At 39.7% G+C, this 18,817-nt stretch overlaps 2 protein-coding genes across 3 annotated transcripts; one reads left to right on the forward strand and one right to left on the reverse strand.

Annotated features, from left to right (window-relative positions):
* Window positions 1–228: 228 nt before the first annotated feature.
* LOC123503118 (probable glutamine--tRNA ligase) lies at window positions 229–7,130 on the forward strand. The gene is made up of 13 exons (XM_045252545.1): window positions 229–474; window positions 1,099–1,266; window positions 1,620–1,753; window positions 1,985–2,199; window positions 2,380–2,522; window positions 2,840–3,026; window positions 3,265–3,452; window positions 3,648–3,871; window positions 4,042–4,181; window positions 4,502–4,673; window positions 4,768–4,930; window positions 5,100–5,320; window positions 5,470–7,130. The coding sequence occupies exons 1-13, from the start codon at window positions 244–246 to the stop codon at window positions 5,708–5,710; spliced, it is 2,427 nt and encodes an 808-aa protein (XP_045108480.1). The 5' UTR covers window positions 229–243; the 3' UTR covers window positions 5,711–7,130.
* Window positions 6,543–17,740, reverse strand: LOC123503119 (zinc finger protein 345-like). Of its 2 annotated transcripts, none has more exons than XM_045252548.1 (18): window positions 17,682–17,740; window positions 16,966–17,023; window positions 16,276–16,361; window positions 14,460–15,595; window positions 13,558–13,689; window positions 13,248–13,314; window positions 12,485–12,708; window positions 12,074–12,233; window positions 11,652–11,729; window positions 11,105–11,309; window positions 10,709–10,911; window positions 10,315–10,467; window positions 10,070–10,192; window positions 9,622–9,879; window positions 9,153–9,332; window positions 8,755–9,000; window positions 8,531–8,604; window positions 6,543–6,881 (listed from the first exon to the last, which is right to left on the reverse strand). In XM_045252548.1, exons 4-18 carry the CDS (start codon window positions 14,499–14,501, stop codon window positions 6,798–6,800), a joined length of 2,229 nt encoding a protein of 742 aa, XP_045108483.1. In that variant the 5' UTR covers window positions 14,502–15,595; window positions 16,276–16,361; window positions 16,966–17,023; window positions 17,682–17,740; the 3' UTR covers window positions 6,543–6,797. The 2 variants fall into 2 exon arrangements, with proteins under 2 accessions (XP_045108483.1, XP_045108481.1); XM_045252546.1 differs by having other exon boundaries at window positions 17,410–17,740.
* Between the last annotated feature and the right edge of the window lie 1,077 nt (window positions 17,741–18,817).

The raw sequence follows: 18,817 nt of genomic DNA on the forward strand, positions 1-18,817 counted from the left end.
GTACATATATATCTATCTGAATTAATCTGACACTCTCGAGATAAATTGCTCAATACGGGTGTAATATACATTCTGTAAAGTAATTTCAGCTATATCACCTACTTCCGATGATTTGTCGGATGCCATTCACGGACAGCTTAGATAAAAGGCTAGATTTGAGTTCTTGTCACTCAATAGAGACATGAAAAACACGTGCAAGGTGACGCAACAGCCTAACAGACCGTCCTGAGCGCGACACAGTCCATGCACCACGGCGGCAGCCCAGAGCCAGACAGTCAGTCAGCTGGCGGCAGGCACAGCACACCTTGGCGGCCACGTGGAGGTGCCGCCCACCCTTCCCACAACATAAACACGCCCGCACGAGTCATGGAGGTGACAGAGAAGCTGAGTTTGCTCGGCCTGTCAGAGCAGAAGGTGAAGGAGACACTGAAGAACGAATCCCTGACCGCGGTGCTTAGCAGTATTGCAGACCAGGTGAGAGTCGCCGCCTGTCACCTGTACCTCCTCCCTACAAGGCCGTGCACACCTGGACTCCTTGCCATGTTTACACTTTTCCCTCACATTTTGACATTTAAGAGTTACTGTAATCTCTTTGTCTCCAGGAAGGGTTAAGGGGTGTGTTTCATGGTATGGTGGCCAACATTACATTGGGATTAACTTAATCTAATTTTCACTGGTATTTCCTCGCCAGGGTTTACGTGTACCGTTATCTCGACATACTGAAAGAATATTGCATTAAGCCGGTAGATTTATTTTAAATTCTTTAGTATCAACTATCAAATGCTGAATGCTGCTGCCTGATATATACTGCAAAAAATAGACAAATAGTAAAAATTGTTTTCATCAATACACATTTTTTTTTACTGTGACCAAAATAATGAAAGAGCTGAAAAAATAGGAAAGAAATTTTAAATGTTTCCCCAATGGTGTATTACATAATTGTTATGGGTTAAGTTTGTTATAGAATTACTCCAGAAAGCCAGACCATAAATTTCAGAATGATTACAATATTTGTATTGTCAAAAACCAACAGAAAAAATTTTAGAGGCTTCAAAGAATGCTTTATGAAATTTCTAATGATGAACATGCTTGACATAGGCTGGCATTAGCACACCTGTCAACAAAAGTGTGGGTAACTTGCTGTACCACCTGGCCACCAAGCTGCCCAAACAGTTCCACTCCCACCTGCCCCTCTTGGTGGAGTATGTGTCCGATGGCCGCCTTGATCAAGAGGCAAAGCTCACTGCTGCCATTAAGTTTGTGCAGGTGAGGTGCAGTAGTGATTGGAAAAGCTGTTATATCCTTGCTGGCTCCTTGTTGTTACCATTCTTACTACAATAACGTTAGTTCCTATTTTTAATACTTCTATCTCTACAAGTACCATCCATGTGAATGATTACTTGCTTAAAATTGATCTTACACTCATTTCTCTCCATCCCATTTTCCTATACAACAATCCTTCAAAGGTTCTAACCAAACCTTGCATATTTCCCTCAAATAGCCTCTTAATAATGTGATTTATATACATGATAGTTATATGGTAATTTTTTAGTAATCATGGCTTTTCATTCCATAATCATACTGGATCTTTTTGTTTCTCTCCTGTTTTGCTCCACAAGGATCACAATAAAGAGTTTAACCGTGCAGAGTTTGAGAAGAAGTGTGGTGTAGGTGTGGTGGTGACACAGGATGAGATAGAATCAGCCGTGGCTCAGGTGATAAAGAAAAACAAGGATGCCATAGTGAAACAGAGGTGAGCAGCACCAGTGAGGAATTAATATGTATTGGTTAATGAATATTGTTGCTCTGTGGACTGTGAGTTCCTGTTATGCAAGTGCCCTATCTTTTTATATAAATGCCTCATCTTATGGTTTAAAACAAATTTATTTAAATAGTTAAGTGATGGAAAACAATAGCTACAAATTACCTGATGACAGGACACTGAATTTACAAAAGAAGAATTTAACGCCATCATCATTTTCAGGTACCAGTTCAACACAGGGCCTCTAATGGGTCAAGTGAGGGCATCTCTCCCCTGGGCAGAGAGTCGTAAGGTGAAGGAGGAGATTGATCTGCAGATACTGACACTACTGGGGCCAAAGAGAGAAGAGGACTTGGTCAAACCACCCAAGAGTAAGGGAGAGAAGAAGGAGAAGAAGGCTGATGCTGTCCCATCCAATGCCCCAGCTGAACAGACAGGTGAGATGAGGGATGGGCTGATGAAGGAAGGGATTGAGAATGAAAGAACCAAATAATGCCACAAATGAACTAATAAAAGGAAACAAAACTAGAGAACAGTAAGACACGGTGAGAAAAATAACCGACAGATAATTTCTGATGCTTCTGTTGTAAAATCTATTTAATAATTTGTCACTCCAGAGAAGCGACCACTCAGTATGGCAGAGTTTCTTAAAACTGTGAACTTCCACGTCCCTGGGGAGAACTACAAAACAGACGGTTATGTCATCACAGACAAGACGAATGACCTTCTTAAGGAACACCTCAAGACCACAGGAGGGCAGGTGTGTTTGAGGGACACAGAACCTGCTTTGTGATTTATGCTGTGAACTCATTGACTACAGAGTTATCAATAGAAAAGAGCCATCAATCACTTATTTGAATTTTAAGTGTTTTTGTGTTCTTTAAGCCAAAACCTTTTTGTAGATTATTCTTGTATCTTAATGTCTAGGCTAAATATATCATGATACTCTTGCTTGATAAGTAAAATTAGAAATACATATTATACCTCTATACAAAGAAACTGAGGGTGTACCAATATGTTTAGGGTTAAGTAATAAATGTGGCTCGTAATTCTTTATTATGTTGTCATGTTTTTCAGGTCAGGACACGATTTCCTCCAGAACCCAATGGAATCTTACACATTGGTCATGCCAAAGCTATCAACATCAACTTTGGATACGCTACAGCCAACAATGGTGTATGCTTCCTGCGATATGATGACACCAATCCAGAGAAGGAGGAAGAGAAATTCTTTGTGGGGATCAGGGACATGGTAGAGTGGCTGGGTGAGTGGCATTAGTTTCAGCCATCATTAATATAGCAGTGTTTAGTTTAGCAGCAGGATTAGGAAAATATAAGGAAATACAACTCAAGCTAGAGTAAGTGGCAATAACCCAAACAATGACACCTGGACTGAGTAGGACATGGAAGTGATTTGTATAAAAAAGTAATGACAGCTGAACAACACAATCTCAATGCAAACCCTATGCACATCAAAGTGACTGTGATGTCTCTCTTGCACAGGTTACAAGCCGTACAAGATCACCCATTCGTCAGACTACTTTCCACAGCTGTACGAGTGGGCAGTGTTATTAGTCAAGAAAGGTCTGGCATACGTGTGTCATCAGAAGCCTGAGGAGCTGCGTGGCCATGACCCTCCACCCTCACCCTGGAGGGACAGACCCATCCACGAGTCTCTGCAGCTATTTGAGGTAAGACCTTTTATTATGATTGGAATTGTAAGCTGCTGCCATGTGCAGTCCAACCTCAGTTACCTCAATAGCATTATATAGCATCTAGATAATAGTAATTTGCGAGCATAGGTACATGGTTGTACAAGCCACTGTTTTATTTCTTTATGTAATTTAGTTATGACACAGCAAAACTAAACTGCAAATCCTCCACAGGACATGAAAAATGGTAAGTTTGATGAAGGTGAAGCAACACTGCGCCTAAAGACTATACTAGAGGAGGGCAAAGTTGATCCAGTGGCTTACCGCATCAAGTACGTGGCCCACCACTGCACAGGTGACCAGTGGTGCATCTACCCCACCTACGACTACACTCACTGCCTTTGTGACTCCTTAGAGCACATCACACACTCCCTCTGCACCAAAGAGTTCCAAGCAAGGTGTGTTGACTCAAATTATGAAGCATGCAGTTGTGTATTACTGCTAGCTAGTATAATTTGCACCTAAATTATGAAAACTTAAAGAATCCTCCATCATTACCAGTATCAAGAAAGACCTGAGAGATGATTGCCTATATGTTTATCTATTTAGAGTACATGATCCCTTACAGACGGTCTTCCTACTACTGGCTGTGCAATGCTGTTGAGACTTACTGCCCCGTCCAGTGGGAGTATGGGCGGCTCAACATGAACTACACAGTGGTGTCCAAACGCAAGATTGGCAAGCTTATCACTGAGGGATTTGTCAGAGGTGAGTCTGTCCATTGCTTAGTCTTTACGAAGGTCACTTAGATCATTCTGGTTAATTGGTAATTTAGTTGTGTAAGTGTTTAGCTTAATCACAAAGGTAGCAAGTATCTGTAGCACTCAGCACTCTAACACTTTTTTTTTTGGTGAACTAATCCTGAAACTTCCAATTAACTGTTTTATGTGATAATTTCATTGTTATTAAACTGCACATACATACAATAAATCATAAACCAATCTTAGTAAATGAACAGATTGAACAAATATCGGCAAGAAATCCACATACAGTTGAGGAAGTCACTTAAAAGATCTCTTCCTTGTCAGACTGGGATGACCCTCGACTCTTCACTCTGTCCGCTTTGAGGCGACGTGGCTTCCCAGCAGAAGCCATTAATAACTTTTGTGCCACACTGGGCCTTACTGGTGCTCAAATCAGCATCCACCCAGAGGCTCTGGAGGCTTGTGTTCGAGATGTCCTCAATCTCACTGCTTCAAGGTACTGCCATGAGTCTGCAGTATTTTTTTTTTTTTTTTTTTTTTTTCTCATTTCTGATTTTTATATTGAGATTATACCACTCTTCTTCCTTCAGAGCAATGGCTGTGTTAGAACCTTTAAGAGCAGTCATCACAAATTATCCTGGTGACCGTCCCACCACAGTAACGGTTCCCAACATCCCTGGAAACGAGGAGAAAGGCACACACACCGTTTCGTTCTTTAAGGAAATTTGGATTGAACGTTCAGACTTCCGAGAGGTAAGATAATGAGCATATATCTCAGAGAGATGAGATAACCACCTTATCTTGTCAGTTACCTTCTTGAATATTCCCTTTTATTTTTTAAATGGGTTAGATCATGCATTTTTTTCACACCACTTTATAAAACAATTTCTTACTAAAGTAACTTTATAATATTTATGCACAGAAAGAAGAGAAGGGCTATAGGAGACTGATGCCACAGCAGAGTGTGGGACTGAGGCACTGTGGCCAAGTGATCAGTGTTGCTGAAGTGGTGAGGACCAGTTCAGGGGAAGTGGATTATCTCAAGGTGACATGTGAGCCTGTGTCTGATGCCAACAAACCCAAGGCATTTATCCACTGGGTCGCTCAGCCTCTTAAGTGTGAAGTGCGGCTCTATGAAAAGCTGTGAGTTCCTCTAACCTTTTCAATAATCTAAGAGTACCAGAATATGCAATTTTGACCAGTATTATCTCTGCAGATATAAAATCTAAATGCCAAGTCTTGCATTATGTACAGTCAGCATATTTACATTACATACTGTGTTACTCTTTCAGGTTTAGACACGAGTGCCCTGAGGATACATCAGTGGTTCCTGGTGGCTTCCTCACAGACATCAACACAAACTCTCTGACAGTGCTAGAGAGCCTTGTTGACTCCTCTGTCAAGGGTGCCAAGGTTTTTGACAAGTTCCAGTTTGAACGGACTGGCTTTTTCTCTGTGGACCCGGACTCCAGCCCAGACTGTTTGGTGTTTAACCGCACTGTTGGACTCAAAGAGGACAAGGGAAAAAATTAAGGAAGTTCCCACTAGGCTGTGCTTGATGGTTTTGGTACTGAGTTAGTGTAATAAACACCAACTCTCATAGTAAGGATCTTGTTATTGATTCCTGTGATGTGATCTCCTGGTATCTTTTGCACTCATCCTTCTCCCTTTTTTCCACAGTGGTCTGAAGCAAAGATAATTTCCTCCTCATATGTTCCACCCACAGTGCATTCAAGAAAGTTATCTACACACCTGTCTGGTCTCACCCTTAATCTTAAAGGTGGATAGGCAAGACAAGAGAGGGTTCTTCACTTCCCTCACTTCTTTTAGTTGCCTTTTAAGAACTAGAAGTGGCAGTGGCAGTATGCTTTCTATAGTATGGGCAACCAGGTCACTTTCCCCATACCACAGCTACCCAACTAAAAAAAACTCATAATAATAAAGCAAAATACATGAGAAAACTTAATCACAGATAAATTCAGAAGAAATCATACAGACCTCCCTCTTTAACTGACCAGTCAGTCACAATGTTCCTATGCAGATAATGTAAATTGAAAGAAACCTGAAACTTTATTTCAAATTTATTTATAGTATTCAGTTTGTAGTTTTTATTTTACCATTCAAGATAAAAGTTACTTTATATATACATGAACCTTATAATTACTAAAATTTCATCATATATACATGAACCTTATAATTACTAAAATTTCATCAATATAAATATAAATTTAAATCTATAATCTACATTATTTACCAGTCTGACATAACTTGCAAAGGACACATGCACAAATAAAGCTTCAATCTAGCCTCAAATTAATGTCACATTGAATACTCTAATCAATAAAAAAGGAATAGTCTTGTGCAGTTTTTCAAATGGAATGTAACGACCACTTTATTGATCATCAATGAATTTAATTCATGTTTGAAACTGAGGAATTCTTAAAACCCATGATTTGTCTTTCATAACCAGTAACACCAATTTATTTTATATATATTTTATAGTCACTTTTTCCAAAACAATATAAATTCAATTCAACAGAGATCCAAGAATGGGGTTAAAAAATAAAGGCCCCCAAGTTTGTGCAATAGTAGTTTCTCTTGCCTGACCTTGATGTGATCCTTACTCATTGAGCAGTGATGAGACCAATGCAAGTCTTGGCTGTGAATTCTCTTCCTCTGCCTCTGTTAATGAATGTTCCTCTACCTGAAAGGACATGAGTTGAAAACAAAACTTACCTAATTCAATACCATCACACAATTAAATATATAATTTCTTACTGTGCAAAGTACGAGATGTAAATATGATAGTCGTAAAAAAAACCTACATGTAAGTGGTACAGAACTAAACTGGCTACTCTAGCAACTCTTTTATGCTAAAATAGATCTTTTGTTTGAAGTTTTTGTAGCGTGTCATCATTTCTTTCCTCACAAAAATAAAATAAATAAAAAGTAAGTCATGGATTGTTCTTTTTCTTAAGAGTTAAAGATGGATATATATATATATATATATATATATATATATATATATATATATATATATATATATATATATATATATATATATATATATATATATATATATATATATATTTTTTTTATAGTCACTTTTTCCAAAACAATATAAATACATTTCAACAGAGATCTAAGAATGGGGTTAAAAAAATAAAGGCCCCCAAGTTTATATATATATATATATATATATATATATATATATATATATATATATATATATATATATATATATATATACAGGCAACCCCGCTTAACGAAGGGGGTTATGTTCCTTAAAACCCTTCATTAAGTGAAACTTTGTTAAGCGAACCGATTATAACAAGTTTAACCCCTGACTTGAACTTTCATTCAGAGTAAACAAAGTGAGAGTGCATCATAGTACAGTGAAAGGTTTAATGAAAGTAAAAATCATGAAGTTAATATTAATAATTTAGGCAGTTCAATTTAAGTCATTATAATGTACACTAATGTATGTATGTATGTAACTTTATAATGTTAATGATCTTAAATTTATGAAGGGAGGGAGAGTGAAACGGGAAAGACACTAACCGGCAACCTGTGGAATATAAACAAAGGGCGCATCATTGTATCACATACAAAACTTATGTACCACATTTCCACAAGGCTTTCCATTTTATCCATTGTAGAGTCACGAGTTCAGGTAGTTCTTTTTAGCTTGCAAGGAAGATACGGTCTCACCAGCCTTCTTAATAGAGTCTGCTGACTTGAAAATAGTAGAGACAGTAGATGGAGTCAAGATGGTGGCAAGCAATGCTATTAGTTTTCTCGCCTCTCTTGTGTCTGTGAATAATATCCAGCTTCACTTCGAGAGTAAGAGACTTCCTAGTCTTCTTAGCAACGCTAGACAACATTGCAGGGCGTTTTGATGGTAAGTTGAGCGAGGGAAGACAAGCTGCTGCTGACACTGTTATTGTTTTGAACAGGGTAGTGAGTGGTGCGCATGTTGTCCACGAGAGGCGCTGGTGTATTCTAAAGTCTGTTGGCTTGCGTGATACGGTGGGGCTTTCAAACTTGGAAAAAATTACCTGGATAAAACTTCGTTAAAGCGAGTTTGGTGTTCGTTAAAGCGAGCAGATGGTAGTAAAATGAAACCCTTGTTGTAGCGAAATTTCGTTGTGTGAACCTTCGTTAAGCGGGGGTTGCCTGTGTGTGTATATATATATATATATATATATATATATATATATATATATATATATATATATATATATATATATACAATCTCAACAACATATAGTTTGCATACATCCAGAGAAAATAATATTGTGAACTATCAAGAGGTCTGTAAGGATGATCACAAAAATCAAAAGAGTCAGTCACCTGCTGTGGGGGAAGTGTCCTATCTGCAGTCTGTCCATTGCTGGCTGGCTCCCGCAACACCACCATGTAGTCACCTGCACACAACAAAACATATCAATATACCACACACAAGTACATCCATATCCCAACATCATGATAAGACCATCCTCTCACTAACATCATTATCAACCCTAATCACAAAAGGGAAGAGTTGAACTACATAACCACAGTGAACACGAACTCACTTTCTAGCTGTAGGTGTATGGGAGGCAGCTGGGTGAGGGGAAGTGAGGTAATGGTGACATCCTCACTGATGGTAACAGTTTGGTGATCCAGATCTGATGTCACCACTTCATCCTCTCCATTGCCTCCAGCAGCAGCATCACCACTGCCTTCAGCCTCTTCACCGTCAACACTGTTTCTGTCACTGCTGCCGTTACTGTCCTGGCTCATGGCATCATCTTCCATAAGCCACTCTGCCATAGGCAAACCTACACACACCAGTTTTTATATCAAAGGCATTATCAAAGGCCATACAAACAATGAAAACACCATACAGCAACATTGGTAAATGCTTCCACTTCTACCAATATCCAATTACATTCTTGAGGTACCTTAACTCACAACACTGAGCTTGACCTACCTTGGTGATTATCACAGAGTCGCATGTGTCCCCGCACCATCTCCACTGAAGATATGAGAGTGCGGCAGTTCTCACACGATACAGCTGTGCAGTGTCTGGCATGGCTTCTCAGGAAGTCCATAGAAGACATGAGTGTGACACAGTCATCACATGACACCTCGGTGGACCTTGGGACTTCTTCTGCATTAGAACAAGATAACATCTTAAAGACATGCAATTCAAACATTCTTATATGTTAACACTAAATCTGACGAATCTTTATGAATAATCAATATAAAGCCTGTTACTATGATCATGTAATCTATCATCTATAGTATTATATCATTCATTTTCATAGTATACCCATGATACATTATTGATACATTAATTCCTTCATTATTCTTACAAATAAAAACCAAGTTACAAGGTTTCACTATCTCACAAGCAGTTGCTCATTAGTAAATTAAAGTACAAACTTCACCACACTCACCATCACTGCCAGTAGGCTCTCCGATGGTAATGAGCTGTGTTTCCTCCGGCTCTGTGGTGTGCATGACAAAGATGTGATGCTTCACTTCCTCTCCATCTTCCTCAGCTACACCTTCCATCTCCTCTTCTTCCTCTTCCTCCTCCTCTTCATTTCCCTCAACATCTTCCTGTGGAGTTGCAGGTGGGATGTCTTCTTCCTTTGTCTCAGGATTGGTTACATCAAGATGAGTAATGAGAATACTCTGCTTCTCTTCTTCATCTGCAAAATACAGAAACATAAATTACACTGTTATCACTGAGTACTTAGTTCCATCATGTAGTTTCTAAATAAACAACAACCCAAATCCCAGCAAGCAAGACAGTGTTTAAATGAAGAAAGAAGGTAAGAGAATGAATAAGGTCACTCAGAAAAACCTGTACCATTCTCTACAATAATCACGCTTACTCACTTGTTCCTTGCTGGTGTTCAGGGTTAGTCAGACGGAGAACACTGGCAGAGGCTGGGGCGTTTCCTTTCTCCCTGGAGTGCAAACCTTTGATGTGACGAGTGCAGGCAGCCATCTCATGGAACCCTTCAGTACAATAATGCCATATGAGTGCATGTACAAATAACTTCAGTCTTTTCATACAAAACTATATCTCATTCACTCAGTTATCACTACAGTGATTAAAAAACAAACATATATTTAGATACTTTTGCTACAGATCTTGCACATGTAAGGCTTGAAGTTGAAGTGGCGGTTCCTGTGTTCTTGTAAGGTCTGAGGGCGGGCAAATGAGGCACCACACACATCACAACTGAATGGCCGCTCTCCTGTGTGTGTCCTCAGGTGCCTCTCCATGTCACCTGCATTGCATACATACACAAATTCATCAATGTTCATAAAGGCACAAGGTTACACATTTATCTACACAGTTTTTATATTCAACATGGTTACATTATTTCCTCTTTCAAATATGTAGCCATTATCCGAACATGTGGGATGACATGTGTAAAAAAAAAAGAGGCTGCTTGAATACTTGAATAAATATCTAACAAAATTTATCCTTCTAAGCAAGTAAGGCAGCCACTCTGGAGACAGTCCTACCCTTGGTGGTGAAGTTTCGGTCACAGTTAGGGCAGGAGAAGGGGCGCACTCCTTGGTGGCGCAGGTGGTGAGTTGCCAACTGAGAACGCTGGCGGAAAGAGCGGCCACATATGTCACACAAGTGTGCATACTGGTTGGTATGGATGAGCATGTGTGCCTGGAGGATGCCAGACTGAGAGAATTTCTTGGGGCAGACAGAGCACCTGGAGGGCAAACACTATTCTTAGTAACCTTATAGGTGTTGGTAAAGACAATTAGTACTGGCTAGTCTCATTAACAGGGATTTCTTACCAGTAAATAGATGATATAATTAATATACCACTTTGTTTAAAATATAAAATGTTACATTAATATGATCTTTACAATTAAAAAGACAAAATAATAGCAGGGACTCACGCATAGGGTTTTTCACCAGTGTGTGTTCGCATGTGCACCTTAAGAGACTTTTTCTCAGTGAATCGCTTGCCACACAGAGCACACTGCCACGGCTTCTTCCCCTCATGGCTGGCTATGTGGCGAGCAAGGTTGCCTCGAGTCGTAAACCTTGAGGAACACTTGGTACACTCAAACGGCCGCTCCCCAGTGTGGGTCCTCTTGTGTGCTGAGATAGAGAAATGCAAAGCTGAACGACTGACTTCCAATAAAACAGCAAGTTCTGTGATACAATCTCAAGGAGAACAAAGTACAGGAATGTACAAGGAAGGTGTTATGATGGATTCATCGTCTAAGAAATAATAACTCACTGAAAGTGCCTCATGAAGGAAGATTAAAGGAGAAGCATTGTTTGATAAAATTGAGCACCGATTCAGTTGGCAAATCACCAATGTACACCAAGAAATTATTATCACCGATGAGCACCAACTAGGAAAAATCAAAAGCAGAAAAACTATCAAATATATATGGATATTCAATGACTCTAACTAAATTACCTTGGCTCACCTACCATTTAGAGCATGTCTGTTGCATAGTATCTGGTGGCAGATAGGACACTCTAAACTCTTGCTGTGAGAAGACCAGTGTTCTGTGAAAAAATAATGCTGACAATATTAACTAAATTCATTATTGAAATTGAGTTTTAATTTAATTTTTAACTTAAAAAATCCTTATGATTAGTCAAATTAGCATTGCCTAGCACAGATATCTTTATTTATAACACTAAGCCTATCACTTGTTCAACAAAAGAATTTGAGTAAAAAGATAGGTATAGATAATGAAAGATTGATAAAGACAAACAAAAAACTGACCAGGAATAGACATAGGTTCTAGATTCCTTGGAAGATAGATGGAAATTGCATGATTGTTTAGCTGGTGAAGCAACACTTAGTAATTCCGCTGATGTGAAACAAAACAGATCTCAGGACATACTGTATAGAGCAATGGCAGAGCGGCATTGCTTAGGACACTTTTCACACTGGTAAGTGGTTTCCATTTTTCCTGTGTCCTCATTCTTGAACACCTTCTTGAATCGATTCATGCTCGGCACCAGGACAGGGTCAGCTGAGATCATGAGGTGGACTGACTGAACCTGAGAACATTAATAAAGGAGAATAGTCCAAGCTGCTGATTCAAACAAAGAGTAAAAATAAATGAATGATTAAGTCAGCGTGTTTATGTTATAATCAAACTGAAAGGAATGACAGAAAACAGTTTAGAAAAGATTGACAAAAACATAAATATGAATAAGTGTGAGATCATTCAGCTATGATGCATCTACAAGTTTATAAAGAAACTAGGAAATTCAGTCTGAGTCCTGCATCCCATCACATCTCGACGCACCTTGCCAGCATCCTGAGCTTTGTCTTGCGATTCGCTTTCCTGCTTAACTTGTGCTTCTTGTTTCACTGAAGATTTGGAAGACTTCTTACCCTCACGACGGCCTCTCTTGACCTTATTTGAATTCTGCTCTTCAATACAGCATTCCTCCTTCATTGCCTCTTCCTTTGGTGTTGAGGTTTGTATCTGTAATGTGGTGCTCCTCTTCCAAACTCTTCCATCAAGAACTGTTAAAAATACACACACAAGTATCATATTTCTGTAGGTTGAAATGATGGGAGAGAGGGAGGGGGAGGGGTTCAATAGATGGCAACTACTTTAGTATGGTTTCAATCAAGACTAACATGTATGACTCCTATGTGTAGCCTTCCCTGCATCACCTCACATCACATGCCAGTATTTACTCTTTAACCAGCATTGGTAGGGATCCGTTTGAATTATTGTTTGCTTGTTTGTGAAGGTGTCCAGAATTTTGATAGTTCATAAATGACAAGCCTATACTAAGGTATAGAGCATGGAGGATAGAAATACAGTGTATGATACAGGATATGAGAAAACATTGATAAAAATGTTTGAGGAAATAAAAAATAAGTATTGGAATATGAGAGCAAAGGACTTGATAAAGAAAAGTAAAAAGCCTGTTCATGTCCAGACTTTCTACTAAACTATTGTTCAATGGACAATCCTCCTGTCACGTCATTCACAATGCAAAATGATATAAAGCATGTAATAAATAAACATTCATAAATCAATCAAGGAATCTCACCCAGACTTGAGGCAGCCTCAGATCTGTGTCCATCCTGCTTGACCTCCTCGACCTGAGACGACACATCCTGGAATAAAGTACACAATTGCACTTATATCACATACATGCAAGGAAAAAGCTGATGTTTGTTGTAAATTTAACTTCTCCTGAAATCAACCACTAATCCAAAAGGCCTCAAACAAATGTTTTCTTTCTCACAAAGACTTCACATTACACATGTATGAAGGACAAGAAGCTCTAATATGCATGGTAAGATTACACACACAGGTGCTGTAGTGCATTTTGCAAGGCGCAGGAGGGCTGCACTCACCTTCTTGGTGGTGCTGAGGGAAGTCTTGCCCCATAAGGACTGGATGTGGTGCACTGCCAGGTACCAGGATTCTGCAGCCAACTTCTGGTCTTCATTCTGAAGTTCTCCAGCTAGCTTTAGAATTTCACTAAGCTGCAAATAAATTTTGCTTAAATCAATATAGTATTTGTATTGGTAAAGCTCTAACTTTACTTAACTTTTCTTTCATCTTCCAATACACAAGTAGAATATATATGTATATATATATATATATATATATATATATATATATATATATATATATATATATATATACCAGGTGAGTTGAGCAGCCAGATACATCTTTTAAATTACAATTTACGCAGCAGCATTAGCCTGTGACCTATGTGTGCCTTAGAGAAAACACACACAAGAGAGCATCATTCTAGTCTTCTTACATTTTTCAAGTAGGCCAGCCAAGCCTCATTGAAAGTTAATAGCTTTCACCTAAATACAGAATGATCAATAACCTGGTCAACTCATCTTGGCCTATGGATTAACGTTTAGGTACAACTAGACAAAGCACCAGTAAGTGATAATGAAAAAGCCTCTTGACAATCATTGGGAACTACAAGGCAAATACAAGTCACAAGTGAGTAGGCCACTTCTCTTGTGTACAAGCCTCATACCAAAGAACACCACAGGGGTTTATTAGGATAGCCCCACACAGGCAGTACCCAGTGATGCCTCTCCCAACCACAGGGACCTACATTCACTCGCGAGTACAGAAAACAATGTGATCACCTGAAGACTGTGGTCCACCTGTACCAGACAGTCGTGTTGTTGTTGTGTTGGCGATGCACAATCCTCCCACTACTCTCGCCGGTGTCCAGGCGAGAGTAGCTCATCACCCTCTGCCCGCAGCGACCTGTGCTCCACCTCACCTTTTGATTCCACAGACGGAGGGATGGCGATGCATGCTCCATCTTCCCCACCAGTGGCGGTGATCCACAAGGCCGGGAAGGAAACACAGGCTTACATTTGGACCACTCGGCAGGTCCCTGTTTCGATCAACTTCGCCCTGATGGCGGCGGATATCCCCCCCTCACCACTCCCGCATCCCGCCACTCTCTAGCTCTGCTGACATTCTGCATGCTGAACACTGCAAACATGAAAATGAATAATGCTGATATACATACAGTCTTATATTACCTAAAGCGGGTTTCAAATAATGTAATATTAGCGGTGTTTGCCTCATGACACTGAAGAGGAACATAATGATAGGGCTCTTTCAGCAGGAATATGCCTGTCAGTCACTCCATAAACTGTATGTTCAATATTGTGTCCACAAATTGCAGGAGAGTGTCTTATGTTGCGTAATACACAGGATCCACGCTTATGTTTCACCCACCTACATCCTCAGCAGGGGAGTTCCCGGGGTGGGTGCCCCGCGCTCCTCACACGGGACACCCACCCATTGCAGGGAGCTACGCGCCCTGCAGAGTCGCACAATATTATAGGTTACGTATTTCTGGCGTGCAAATATCAATTTTCAATTTATTCATCAATGGAGGTTGGATGTTAGCATAAAACAAAATAACGTATAATTTACAATTATACTTTGATAAACATATTAAATGTTTAAAAGCTTACAAAACAACTTCATTCTTGGTAACATCATCACGTACTGCAGATTAAACACACACACACACACACACACACACACACATTTAGGTAAGGATACTGAATATCACAGAATAATACTAATGTCAGGAGCAGCAGATGATAAATGCCGTTTTAACCATCTTATACAAAGTTACAAACCAACTTCAACTTCTACTCTCCCTTGGTCTTAACATTATAATCACTCTCATGTCTATCAACATCACTACTACTACTACTACTACTACTACTACTACTACTACTGCAGATCATCACACAGCACTGACTGGTATGCAATAAACAGTGGTGTGTAGATAAGATGTTGACTTAAATGTGCACGGAAGGGAAGTCCATTGGGCAGGGCGAGTAATGCCTGGGCGGGCACAGAGCTGGCACATCAGGATACGCGCATCTGAAACTAAAGAATACAACTACCATTAATACCTTTTACGTGTATGTGTGTGTCATAAACAACTTTACATTACAACCACATAATAATGACTCGTCTAACACTTAAAGGTTTCTCGACAATAAATACAAAAACTTAATCAAACAATAAATGAATAATGATAAAAAAAAGTGTCAGATAGCTACTTGTTTATCTCCATGAGTGAGTGAAAGTAACAGCTACATTGCGAGAAAATACATTTGCTGACAGACGGTGTTTATCTTTCCTCTTCAGCCACAAGTAGGTATAAATGCATTTTTTAAAAGCCGCAAGCTCGTCTAATGAAAGCGAAGGAAGAGGGAAAAAAGACAAAGAGTCAGGATAGGAAAAAAATATCCATAGAGAGAGAGAGAGAGAGAGAGAGAGAGAGAGAGAGAGAGAGAGAGAGAGAGAGAGAGAGAGAGAGAAGAGAAGAGAAGAGAAGAGAAGAGAAGAGAAAAGAAAAAGAAAAGAAAGAAAGAAAGAACAAACGAACGAACGAAAGAAAGAGGAGGAGGTGAAGGAAGAAGAGAAAGATTGAGAACAAGCATGTGAAAGACTAGGACAAGGAGAAGCATAAGAAAATAAAGACGAAAATAAATATGAACACACACACAGAGAGAGAGAGAGAGAGAGAGAGAGAGAGAGAGAGAGAGAGAGCGTATCCTTACCTTGGGGGGGAATAGCCGCAGGGAATGTCCGATCCGCCTCTGAATCTTGCCTCCCTCTTTACCAACACCAGTGCCTGACTCGCCGCCTGGGTCATCATACCAAATTTGTTCATTAGTATAATATTTCAGACTTGTCACGTGCCTTATTGTTTACTAACTTAGCTAAGCGTTTTTTACATTTTATTACTCATTTACTCAGTCATTTATTTTTTTATCTACTCAATCACTCGTTCATTCACTAATCAATCACAATCTCACTCAATCACTTAATTATCTACATACTTTCAGATCTATCATTAAGCTAAATTGCTCCTTCGTTCACTCAATTTACATGCATAATTTTCTATCAATATTTAATTAGCTAGAAAGAAAATAGAACTTTAGATCCAGAAAATGTTGTACCACCTACACGTGAACTAAGATAAAATATAATTCATGACAACGTTCACTCAAATTAAACTTCATGATAGATCTAATACGTACAGCCTCCATTTTCACAAACTAAGACATGAATAACCAAATGTAATAACTCCCACAAACAAAACAAAATTACATTAGACTCAACAATAACCTCGATTAAAATAAGTCAAGATGATGTTTCGTAAAATCACGGGTTAAAAAGAAAATAAATGACAAAACTGAAACGTATACCATTAAATCATACGAAAGTTTACAATTCTCCACACTCACATCTCTTTCCACGGCGACAGGGACAGGAAGAGGCACGCAGCTCGCCGCCAACACGCACCTGAGGACACGAGAAGGACACGTGAGGGCGGGGGAGGGAGAGGCGAGGGGCAGGAGAGGGAAGGGGGCGTGGTGAAATTCCTGAATGGTGATGAGAGGGAAATTTTTAACTTAACGGTACAAGTGCAGGTAAACAAAGAGTGAGGGAAGGGAGACGGGGCAACAACAGCGAGCAAACAAAGAGATGGAGTGACTTAGAATATAGAAAATGTAAGAGAGAGAGAGAGAGAGAGAGAGAGAGAGAGAGATTAACAACTAATAAACAGTAAGAAAATCCAACAGAATATGTCATGTTAAGATTATCCACTCAGAAATACATTCGTCAAAATCTCAATAACCGAGTATATATAAACATGAAAAAAACAAACAAAAAATCTAAGTACTCACATCAACACGAAGAGGCAGACAGTCACTGAACCCATCATGAAAAGTATAACCAACGAGTTAAAATTTCACGCTATTTTCTTTTCTTGAGATAAATTCCAACTCTCTTGAAACTTCTCGAGAATTCGTCTTAAGCTCGGTCAGTTACGTAGTCAATCTTTGCTTTATGTATCCCAGATGAGGGCTGAGGTGAGGGAAGGTGTCTTACTGTCCAGATAGAATCCAATAGTCTTAAAACGTAAGGAGATTAGTCTTAACCTCGCTTAGTTACGTACTCGATTAAACCTTGCTTCTTGTCTTCCAGGTGAGGACTGGATTGGAAGGAAGGTGTCTGGCGCTGTATATATACTCCTTGCCCGGCTGGTCTGCCCGCCCCCTCTCGCTCATCCCTCTCTCCAGCCGATTCCCGCCAAGCCGCTCCTACTGGTCACTTTTTTACACTGACCTAATGACTCCCACACGTGTATTGTTATTTGCGTACTTGAGGCCTTGCGATTGAAGTGTTTCTCTCTCTCTCTCTCTCTCTCTCTCTCTCTCTCTCTCTCTCTCTCTCTCTCTCAGGTCAGTAACACCCATGCCAAGGTAAGTTTACCGACGCATTGCAAAACTCCCTACGTCATTTCTGCGTACTCAACATTTTTTTTTTATTCTTTCTCTCTTATCGTTAAGGAGCGAAAATAGACAGCTATTGTAACACACACACACACACACACACACACACACACACACACACACACACACACACACACACACAAATTTATTATCTGCAACGAGTGTGCATACTTTTTTAAAGGTAAATACACACACACACACACACACACACACACACACACACACACACACACACAGGGATGACATGAGGAGAGACTGAAGGCTATGAATCTACCAACCCTGAAACAGAGAAGGGAGAGAGGGGATCTGATACAAGTTTATAAATTTATTAACGGAATGGATCAAGTGGATAATGAGAAACTGATCCTGAGAGAAGGATATGACATTCGAAGCACAAGATCGCATAGTAAAAAACTGAGGAAGGGAAGATGTCTGAGAGATGTTAAAAAATATAGTTTCCCGCAAAGATGTGTTGAGACTTGGAGCAGTTTGGGTGAGGAAGTAGTGTTAGCAACGAGTGTGCATAGTTTTAAAGAAAAGTTGAATAAGTGTAGATATGGAGACGGGGCCACACGAGCATAAAGCCCAGGCCCTGTAAAACTACAACTAGATAAATACAACTAGGTAAATACACACACACACACACACACACACACACACACAAGGTTCACTCACTCCCTCGACCTCAGTAGCTCAAAGGAAAAACAAACAGCGACGCACCTATTGCCCCTTCAGAAGTTGTTTGTAAGGAGACGTACGATAGTAAAGGCGAAGGCTTCTCCCCACCCACCTTTCTTTA

The sequence above is a fragment of the Portunus trituberculatus genome, chromosome 13 (assembly GCF_017591435.1).
Source record: "Portunus trituberculatus isolate SZX2019 chromosome 13, ASM1759143v1, whole genome shotgun sequence".
NCBI lineage: Eukaryota > Metazoa > Arthropoda > Malacostraca > Decapoda > Portunidae > Portunus > Portunus trituberculatus.

Coding starts and splice junctions, on each gene's coding strand:
- LOC123503119 (XM_045252548.1), bottom strand. CDS start 14,501: ATGGAGCATGCATCGCCATCCCTCCGTCTGTGGAATCAAAAG. Junction 9,880..10,069: donor TGAACACCAGCAAGGAACAA/GTGAGTAAGCGT, acceptor TGTATTTTGCAG/ATGAAGAAGAGAAGCAGAGT. Junction 9,001..9,152: donor ACTCTGTGATAATCACCAAG/GTAGGTCAAGCT, acceptor TGGTGTGTGTAG/GTTTGCCTATGGCAGAGTGG.
- LOC123503118 (XM_045252545.1), top strand. CDS start 244: ATGCACCACGGCGGCAGCCCAGAGCCAGACAGTCAGTCAGCTGGCGGC. Junction 1,754..1,984: donor GATGCCATAGTGAAACAGAG/GTGAGCAGCACC, acceptor CATCATTTTCAG/GTACCAGTTCAACACAGGGC. Junction 3,453..3,647: donor AGTCTCTGCAGCTATTTGAG/GTAAGACCTTTT, acceptor AATCCTCCACAG/GACATGAAAAATGGTAAGTT.